This window comes from Dendrobium catenatum, unplaced genomic scaffold, assembly GCF_001605985.2.
Source record: "Dendrobium catenatum unplaced genomic scaffold, ASM160598v2 fragScaff_scaffold_1163, whole genome shotgun sequence".
Lineage (NCBI taxonomy): Eukaryota > Viridiplantae > Streptophyta > Magnoliopsida > Asparagales > Orchidaceae > Dendrobium > Dendrobium catenatum.
The window spans coordinates 1,034,792-1,045,193 of NW_021319625.1; the positions used below are offsets into that span (position 1 = coordinate 1,034,792).

At 37.4% G+C, this 10,402-nt stretch overlaps 2 protein-coding genes across 2 annotated transcripts in view; one reads left to right on the top strand and one right to left on the bottom strand.

Moving 5' to 3' along the window:
* Window positions 1–318: 318 nt before the first annotated feature.
* Window positions 319–4,811, top strand: LOC110108529 (silicon efflux transporter LSI3-like). The gene is made up of 4 exons (XM_020839206.2): window positions 319–688; window positions 939–1,441; window positions 1,551–1,740; window positions 4,494–4,811. Exons 1-4 carry the CDS (start codon window positions 334–336, stop codon window positions 4,757–4,759), a joined length of 1,314 nt encoding a protein of 437 aa, XP_020694865.1. The 5' UTR covers window positions 319–333; the 3' UTR covers window positions 4,760–4,811.
* Window positions 4,812–5,258: 447 nt separating this feature from the next.
* The window catches only part of LOC110108528 (short-chain dehydrogenase TIC 32, chloroplastic-like), a 27,079-nt gene continuing 21,935 nt past the window's right edge, over window positions 5,259–10,402 (bottom strand). Inside the window, exon 8 of the mRNA XM_020839205.2 lies at window positions 5,259–5,672. Within this exon, the coding sequence (XP_020694864.2) occupies window positions 5,475–5,672 (198 nt within the window). The 3' untranslated portion in view covers window positions 5,259–5,474. The remainder of the gene's footprint in view (window positions 5,673–10,402) is intronic.

Here is a 10,402-nt window from a genome sequence, read left to right on the forward strand (position 1 = left end):
CATAATATAAACTTTTAATATCAAATATATCACTCATATATTTCATTCTTACCACCCATACCATCCTATAAACTTTAATATTTCATTTCATGCAATCATATTTATTCTATGGGTGATAGACATGTAATATTAAAATTTTATGTATTAGATATGTAAATAACATTAAATAAAGTGATATTTTTTCATATGCTTTGATATATATAAATAAAATAATTTTGAGCGCTGTGTAAATACCGTTGAATGCAACCTTCCCTGTGGTTTTCACAGGTGATAACTCCGTCGCAAGCCTACGCGGCTATCGACCTCCCCATCCTGTGTCTTCTATTCGGCACCATGGTGGTCTCCATCTACCTCGAGAAAGCCCACATGTTCCGCTACCTCGGCCGGCTTCTCTCCTGGAAATCCTTCGGCGGCCGTGACCTTCTCGTCCGCGTATGCCTCATCTCCGCCCTCGCGAGCGCCCTCTTCACCAACGACACTACCTGCATTGTTCTCACCGAATTCGTTCTCAAGTTCACGAAGCAGCATAACCTCCCTCCATTACCTTTTCTTCTGGCTCTCGCCTCCAGCGCCAATATTGGGTCCTCGGCCACGCCCATCGGCAATCCGCAGAATCTCGTCATCGCCATCCAGAGCAAGATTCACTTCGGCAAATTCCTCCTCGGCATACTTCCGGCGATGCTTGTAGGTATGGTTATTAATCCACCCCGTCTCCAGCTTTAGAGTGATAAAAATCCGAGTTTGAGCTGTCAAGCTGTGTCTCCAAATCCGAGAAAAAAAAGCTCTATTTTAATCTGCTCGTTTTGAAGTTGAAGCTTTTATATTTTTGAATTTCTTCAAGCTGATCTCCTGAATCAGCTAATTTTCAAGATAGATAAGCAATAAATTAAATCAAGTGATCTTCGAGCTAAAGTACTTTAGTTACAAACTTATCGTAGGTATCGTCGTCAACACAGTTATCATCCTTTGCATGTTCTGGCGAAGCTTGTCATCCCCAAGCAAGGACGTGGAATCATTGAAGCCTTCTCCAACGCCGCCAGCGGAGGCGGCGGCAGAGATGTCTTCACACAAATTCTCGCCGGCGAAAATGTCTCACATGTCGACACCGGAGGTGGTGGATGATGGAGAAGGCTCGCATAGGTTTTCGCCTGCGATGATGTCGCACCCGCCGGTGGAGTTGGGGCCGGAGGGCAGCATGATTGGCGACGTGGAGAAAGCGGGCAAATTGGGAGCGGTGCCGGCTGTAATTGATGAGGTGGTGGAGGAGAAGGAGAGGAAGGGGAGGAAGAGGGCGTTGTTTTTGAAGGGGAGTGTCTATGTGGTGACCGTTGGAATGTTGGCGGCGTTATTGTCGGGCTTGGATATGTCCTGGACGGCGATTACGGCGGCCATTTTGCTGGTCGTGATTGATTTCAGAGATGCTGGGCCTTGCTTGGAGAAGGTAATTAATTAACTAATTAATCATTGTAATTGTTATTTAAATCTCTGTAAACATTTCTTTTATGAGAGAATATAGTAATCTACTTATCTTATTTAAATTTATGTTTTAGGTGTCGTATTCCTTGCTTATATTCTTCTGTGGGATGTTCATCACTGTGGATGGGTTCAACAAAACTGGCATACCGAGTGCTTTTTGGGATCTAATGGAGCCTTCAGCCAGGGTTAATCGAGCAAGTGGAGTTGCTTTGCTCTCCATTGTCATTCTTCTTCTCTCAAACTTTGCATCCAATGTCCCCACTGGTAAGATTTTATTGCATATAGCCATAGATAATAGTGTAATTAAATGTGCTTTGTACAATTGTACTGATGTAAGGATAAAAACTTCAAGCACAATTCAAATGAAAAAAAAGAACACACTGTTGCTTAGTTTGGTTGGTGGGCGAGTAGGGTTGGAGGTTCCCAACCCGTATTCGATTCCCTTCGAGCGACAACACCTTTTTAGTGGGGCTCAATCAAGTGCGGGTCAGGAGATTTCTGGGATGAGTGCCTCTTCTAGGTCAGCCGACGATTAGTCACGCCGCCATGCGCCTTTTCGGAGGTTGCAGCAGGTGGATATCCAGTTCCCAAAAAAAGAGAATAAATACAACTAAGATCATGAATACAAAACATACAAGTTTACATGATTTGATGAGATCAACTTATGTCGACAATCACATTGATATCAGAATCCACTGGACTTTTAAAGATGGATAATTCAAAGATTTCTATTCATATTAAGTTGAAATTAGGGATAGAAAAGAAACTTTCTTTAGATTAATGGCTGAAATAGAGCACAACCATCAATTAAATATGAAGAAGAAGATGTCTTTGTTATTATTAATTTCCTAACTTTGGTGTCTTAGGAGTCTAAACAAAATTTTATCCCTGATATAAATGGAAACTCCTCCTTTTGATGCAACCAAAATTAGCAGCACATTCTTCTACTTAAGAAGTAGAAGGTTTCCCTCATGCAAGCACCTTAAAAACTCACCCTTTCTATGTTGATTGACAAATCTTCTCTACTCTCTCTTGAAAATATGAGGAATATTACATAATTATGTAATAGAATAATATTGTTTATTATGTTTTCCTTTGACATAAAGTCAATTATCAGTTTTGTATTTGTAGAATTTATTTTTATGCATAAAACCAATAATTTTTTGATACCATAATGAGATGCTTTTTTCAATTCATTAAGCTTTCTATTTTGCATGCACATAAGGCATTTTTTTCAAGTTTAATAAGGCCTTCATGTCGAAAAATTATTGTGTCCGGACTCGATACTGAGCATACCGAGTGATACCGAGCGCGGTACTGAGCGCCCAGCGACGTGGCACTTTTTTATTGGCCTCTCGATGCGTTCAGTATCCGGACACAATAATTACTCCTACATGTCACAATAAAGAAAATTTGTCTTGAAATCCATTTATTTGAGGTAAATTTTTTGGCGCTATGATGCTCAATACTAAGGCTTCGTTTGGGACGGCTTTCTTACTGCTTCCTAAAGAAGTTTTCTAGTACAAAAATTATAAAAAAATTAATTTTTGCACTAACAAGCTGCTTTAAGAAGCAGTAAGAAAGCCGTCCCAAACGAGGCTCAAATTAATAACATTAGTTTAACTAGAGGAAAGAATATCTCGATAAAGCTTTTATTTTTTTCTATTGGAATCCTTGCACAAAAAATCTTGTCCTGTATTTTTGGTTTCTATCTATTTATTTTTCACTTTTTATATCCATCTATTTTCTTTGATGTCTTCCCTTGGTTCAATTATCCTCATATATCTTAATGTGCATCAACTTTTGACCATCAAACTTGTTTATTTGATCTTAATATTCTTTGTGTTCGAATCTAAAAGCTTTCAAGACTAAATCTATGATGCTAGTTGTTAGGATAGTGATAAAGATTTGAGTAAAAACTAAATAAAGCTAAGAAAATAAGCACTCTAGAGATTATAAATACAAAATACTTAAGTTTATGATGTTTAGTGTTAGTATCATATATTTACACCCACACAAATGTCAAATACTCCACTGTGCTTCAAAAGAGAGGAACAATATCAATTTTTCATCTTATAAATTTGAATATAAAGAGAAAAATGTCGTTTTTTTATGCTGTGATTGGGAGGGAACATAGTCTCATGGTGTAAGATGAGAGTTAAATGTAAAAAGAAAAATGTTGTTGTTATTACTCTCATCTTTTTTTCTATTGCTAGAGTCCAAATGAGAAAAAAATATTACGTGTGGTGTCTGGATGTGTCAGGAGGCCAATCCGGACGCGCTACATCACTCAATGCACAGTGCATTAGATGATGTAGCACATCTGATTGAAGATGTAAAAGACATCCCTCCTGCAAACACCTAAAAACTATTCCCTTCTCTCTCAGATGGTAGCCCTACTCACCTTTCTCACTTATTTTCTCTCTATTTATTTATATTTATAATATATCAAACCCTTTATTCTACTGTTCTATTTTGAAATGGTAGCAAATAATGGAATTTGAATAAATTGGTTTTATGTGAGAATTTTACAGGTACTCTTAAAATTAGCAAAACTATTCATAACCAACAAATATAGTTTAACCAAATCCTTGAAAATCTCCATTCAGGTTTTGAACAGTGCGATGCTAATATTGGTATCGCACGGTTTACAAACGCTTGAAAAAATAGAGAAAAAATATACACATAATATTCTCTTTTAATGTTAGAAATGGAGTTCAGTTGAAAATAAATTACTATTTGATCTGTCCTTTACTGTATTTTGAAGTGAAAAGTAAGTTTTTCCGTTGGAGATGCCCTAAAGATAGGACCAAGAACTTTGTCTCTACATAATTAACATTTTTTATTGGTTTAAATGAGGGCTTCTTGGTCATAGAACAACCCACCAACCTACTGAAATATTTATATGCACCCATATCTACTTGCGCACATTTATAAATCTCAATGCATCAATGAACGAATGACAAATTTCTTGCTTTTATGCAATGTTAATCGCCTATGCTCAACATCACCTGCAGTTCTCTTGCTGGGAGCTCAGGTGGCCAAATCAGCTGCAGCAGTTTCTGCATCAGATGTAGACAAGGCTTGGCTTATACTTGCTTGGGTGAGCACTGTAGCTGGAAATTTCTCTCTACTGGGCTCAGCTGCCAATTTGATCGTCTGCGAACAGGCTCGACGGTCCGAACAACACGGATACAATCTCACATTTTGGAAGCACCTTTATTTCGGGCTCCCGTCGACGCTCATCGTCACCGCCATCGGCCTCCCTCTCATTAGAGGATAGATTTTTCATTAGAAGATATCATGCAGTTGTGTTATATATGTAGCTTGTTAGCTTTGCCCTTCTGATTAGTAAGTTGTGTTGTTTACTTATGCTTTGTTAGTTGAAATCTTATATAAGAGGTTTGTAATGAAGCAATAATCCATGCTTATTGATCTAAACTTGATTGGTTTAGTTCAATTCATTGAAGGGTCGCATCCTTTTTGAATTTAAATCGTTAAATCAGTCGATATTTGTACTGAATTCTTGATAAGAATGTAGTGTACAATACTACTGGAATTTTGAAATCTCAGGATTGAGACATTATTTTGTGCGGCATCGGTTTTCTCTGACTATAATAAAAATGCAGTGAGCTGCACTTTTACTGTAGATAGAGAGAAAACTGAATGGTTCTATCCATCCGGTGTCCGCACATAATAATCTCTCCAGGATTGAAGGCCTTATTCCTAACATCAGAATTTTCAATAAATTTTCTTTGCTACAACAAAGCTACAACTCCATGTACATAAACAAATTATAATTGTTTTTAGGGGAGCCTTTAAAATCACCACAAAATCATTCAGAATTTATTTTTCAGATATTTAACATTACAGACTTTCCACACTTCTGCTGATAGACAGATCATCAATATCCAAAATGCTATTTGTATTTGGTAAAGCACAGTAAGAGATGGACCAATGCAAGCCAAACCGAAAGCCTGAACGTTCGTTTGCCTCGCTTAAGAATTTTCGCATCTATTGAGGGTATCATAATTACATCCATTGATGATGTTGACACTGAAATCCCAAAGCTTTTTCGCCATTTCTCTGTCTGTAGCAATAGTGTTGAGCTTTGCTGAATTACAATCTTCAAAATATTTACCACTGACTCCCTTTACTTGAGGATGCAGAGCCACATAACAAGAAGTTGCTGCCCCCTGCAATAAAATAAAAAGAAACAATGTCATTTCTGTATAGCTAAAGGTGGTCTGGTTCAAGTTAAGCCAACTTGGTATCGACTCAAAAGAAACTCACTAAGTCTACAAATGAACTCGCACCAAAATAGGCGATTTACGATCTATGAACTTGTCCCTAGCAGGAAAGTATTGCTCATCTTCTGTCACGACCCGGCCCGGTTAGCTCGCAAGTGCGAGGCGGAACTCGCACCAAAATAGGCGATTTAAGATCTATGAACTTGTCCCTAGTAGGCAAGTATTGCTTATCTAGTCAACCCTAGCAAATATGACCTATAAAGGCGACCTTAGCGACTACGACTTTGTTCATATGGGAAATTGTTGATTGGCTATTGAGCTATTTGTCCACCTATATTCACCAAGCCAACAACTTCTTATTAACTTGACGAATGACTTCTTCAAATTATACATTCTAATTAGAATATATGATACTTGTTTTTTCCTCTTATTTTATGAATAGTTATATATAAAACCAATTCTGTAATGCACAAGCCGGACCTAAATATATAAATAGGGAATTAAAATATGAGTTCAGTTTACATAATTTTCTATACTCAAGGTCATTTAGCATAAATCTTTGAGTTTGTCAGTTAAGAATTTTTTTTCTCTCTATTTCTCTGCTCTCTTTTTTTTTTTTAATATTCTCAGCATAATTTGGTGTGATTTATGGATGATTTTGAATTAAACATCAAGTGCGGTGAGCATGAATATTTGCTTGTAAATGTTTGCCCACCACCTACTTGCAAATAGTCCTCAATACTTATATATTTCTTTTATTTTTGAATAGTCATGTATGAAGCTAATTCTGTAATGCAAAAATCTGACCCAAATTTATAAATAGGGGATTAAAATGTGAGCTCAGTTTACACGCTTTTTTATGCTCAACCTCATTTTTCATAAATCTATGAGTTTTTTAGTTAAGAATTTGTTGTGAATTCTTGGAGGAAGAGTATTCTAGAAATTGAAGGAATTGAATCGACCACCAATTCTTCTTGTTCTTGGACAACAACACCGAGGGAGAGGAGAGGGAGAATAGAGAGCACACGGAGTTTGGAAGAAAAACAGAACTCTCAAAATATTATTGCTTCTCACCCCTATTTATACCAAAAACAACCTAACGGGCAAAACAATAAAACTAAAACTTACATACAAATTGGACCAAATACTAGCAATCTCCACCTTGGTTCAATTTTACAAAGTATTAATAGAAAAAAATGTGACCCTTACAATAGCATTGAATCTATATCCATTCATCTCCTAAATGTGTTGTTGATGCAACCAACACATATGTTGAATCGTATCCATTTGAATCTGCTTCCATTGCTCAGTTTGGTCTTCTTTGAGCCCAATTCCATGTAATTTCACTCTATCCAGGAAATTCCTCTTGAAATGCCCATCTTTATGGCAATGATAGCACTTCTTGGATGTCTCCAACTTCATTTGAGATCATCCATGATAGCTTTTATTAGATCTTTGATCTTCTCTTCCTCTTACGAATAGGATATCTCCATTCCTCATTCAGATTTGCGCTAAATTTGTTTTGACATCAGCACTAATTTTACCTCAGTCATCGTCTAGATCTGCTTTCCATATATCATCGTATCTAGTATACCTTCATAAGACTTTGGCAATGAACTTAGAAGAATAATTCTTTAGTTTTCCTCTTCAATCTTCATATCTGCGCACTTAAGATCTAGAATGATCTTATTAAAATCATTCACATGCTTCCTCAGATCCTTAGACTCATCCATTTGCATCATGTACAACTACTTCTTCAAGAATAGTCGATTAACGAGTGATCTCTTCAAGCTTCTCTCCCAGACCTCCACCGCTAAATCTTCCTACGCCACTTCTCTTAATACTTCATCGCCAAGCGAAAGAAGTATCACACTGTGAGCTTTTAACTGAATTTCCCTTGCTTTTGCTTTGTTTCCTATAGCCGCTAGACTTTCCAGCAAAATCGCATCAGAAAATCTATGGTGAACTAGAAGAGCCTTAATCTTTATTCTCCACAAGCTAAAATCATTCTCACCATTGAATTTGTCGATCTCAAATCTTTGTATCGACATTATTTGGAGCAGTAGCTTCTTCCACTCTACCCATTGTTCACAAAGAACAACCCAATAAATGATTTCCTCGCTGATTTCCTCTTCTTCCTTCACCTGTTGTCCACAAAGAACAACCAAGAAAGTCCACCATCGAGCGATTTGCTTATCCTCCACCTATTGGCTCAAACCTACGCCTTCTGTGACGTCCTTGCTTTGCTTTCGATCTCGCATGAGTCTGTCTGCATGACCCGATTACGATCTCGTGAGTTCGCCTCCCGCACGGTTGACCTGCTTTCGCCCCCTTATACACACGACTTAACCCTGCACTTACCTGTTGCAATCCTGATGTCCGTCCGCCTGACTTCCGTGCACAACACATGCTTTCAACGAGGAGCGACTCGTGCTCGTGTTCTGACACCCACGTACAACTCCCGTCCAGTGGACTGTTCTTGATTACAAGAGACTTCCTCCTTAATCACCTCTACCAAGCTCTGATACCAATTACTGTGAATTCTTGGAGGAAGAGTAATCTAAAAATTGAAGGAATTGAATCCACCACCAATTCTTCTTAGGAGAGAAGAGGGGGAGAATAGAGAGCACATAGATTTTGGAAGAAAAAACAAAACTCTCAAAATATTATTATTTCTCAACCCTATTTATGCCAAAACAACCTAAATAGGCAAAACAGTAAAACTGAAACAAACATACAAATTAGACCAAACACTAACAAAATTCTCTCTCTCTCTCTCTATTTCTTTGCTCTCTTTTTTTTTTTTAATATTCTAAGCATAATTTGGTGTGATTCATGTGAAAGTTCACTGGAGGTTGTAAGATCTCATCAAACTATCCATAGGCACACCAAGAGGGGGCGGGGGTTGAATTGGTTGTTTTAAAAATTTCTTTAACATAAAATAATTTTTTGAGATTTTTCAATAACTTAAAACAAACAATATTATCGCCCGATGCAGAAGCAAATTAACGAAATAAAAATATAACAACGATGAAGATGAGTTACTCAAATCAATATATCATCAAACAAAAATTTTTCAACATGCAATTTTTGGAAAAATAAATCGCAGAAAAGTAAAATGCAGAAATTAAAAATCAAAATGAACATACCAGAATTTTATAGTGGTTTGGTTAAACAATGACTTACATCCACTCCATGGAGTTCTCTCCGTGTATTGCACTAAATCTTTAGTGTCTCTCCTTTAACCTCCACAGCTAGGCGGATAAACCCTTACAATCTTTTCACCAACCAGTGCGGTAAAGAATCTTAACCTCCTTTTTCATCATCCTGATGAAGACAGAGAACCTTACAATCCTTTTTCACCGTCCTGGTGAAGGCAAAGAACCTCGCAATCATTTTTTCACCCTCCTGGTGAAGGCAGAGCGCCTCAACGATCTTTGGGTTGAAGTTCTTATTCCTAGATCTACCCAAGAAACAAAGTAAGACACTTTGAGGAAACAAGGCAGAAGCTTGCTCGAAGTGTGAGGATATTCCACAGAGTTGCTCCTTTCTCCTTCCCAAAGCTCTCCAAGATCTCTCTCAAAGCTCTCTCTTCAAAAAACCCAACATCCAAAAGACTTGGAACAAGTCTATTAAGAGAGCTTACAAGGATTCACAAAAACCCTATTAATTCAATTCTGTCGACACAGATCGTACAGTACGATTAGTTCAAATAGCCATGTTAGTACTATACGAAGAATAAGATGTTATGCAACCAGTTACAGTATTTGAGCTGATAATCCAGTACGATATAAGGCATCACCCAATACAATTAGTTCAATCGAATTGGATCATCGTCCCGTACGATCGGTGGCGATTAATTATCATCTTGTGCAGAGATTGTGTCATGCATTATGATTGGTTCAATCATACAATATATATGATTGGATCAATTAATCCAAATTCGATCCACTAATTATAAGATTAGATAAGGCAAGATTTCATTATATCGTACAACATGATTAGTATAAATTTTGAATTTCAAAATATGATTGACGGTTGAGATCTTGATTTCTACTGATCGTCATGTGCGATATTAATCGTACAATACGATTAAAACATAAATAGTAATTATGCTAATTAGTTGTTATAATGATTTTCAAAATTGCTGATCTTCTAGTACGATATAGATCGTACAGTATGACTAGTTTAAAAAAAACAAGACTGTGTTTAAACGGTCACCAAGTTTAACATCCAAATCCAAATTAGGGTTTTGCCCTAATTTTCCTTCAAGATTTTGATACGCCTTAGGTTTCACAAATTAGGGTTTGCCCTAATTTTCCTTCAAGATGAAATTTCTCCTCCAAATCCAAGAAAAAATCAACACAAGAGGGATGAGAGTAAGAACAAGAACATTTGCATTCAAAATCCAAGAGAAATAAGATACAATTTGTCCACTTCGAGAAGGACAAGGTCTCCCACTACAAACCCTAGAAAAACAAGAGAAAGAAACTAAGGAGGCTAAGAGAAAACTCAAATCTTGCATGCCCTAGAAATCCCCCCTTAATCCCTACATATAGCAAGCAAAAGACCCCACCAAATCCACTAGTGGGCTGCCCAAGCTGAACCGCCCGGCTCAGGCTAGACCTGAGCCAAACCGGTCCAGAAATGGACCGGTTCCGCTCAAGCCGACCCCC

What these genes read in the sequence shown, in the direction of transcription:
- LOC110108529 (XM_020839206.2), top strand. Translation starts at nt 334, where the DNA reads ATGGTGGTCTCCATCTACCTCGAGAAAGCCCACATGTTCCGCTACCTC. An exon ending in ACTTCCGGCGATGCTTGTAG is followed by an intron (nt 689 to 938) that starts GTATGGTTATTA and finishes AACTTATCGTAG; the next exon opens with GTATCGTCGTCAACACAGTT. An exon ending in TGCATCCAATGTCCCCACTG is followed by an intron (nt 1,741 to 4,493) that starts GTAAGATTTTAT and finishes CATCACCTGCAG; the next exon opens with TTCTCTTGCTGGGAGCTCAG.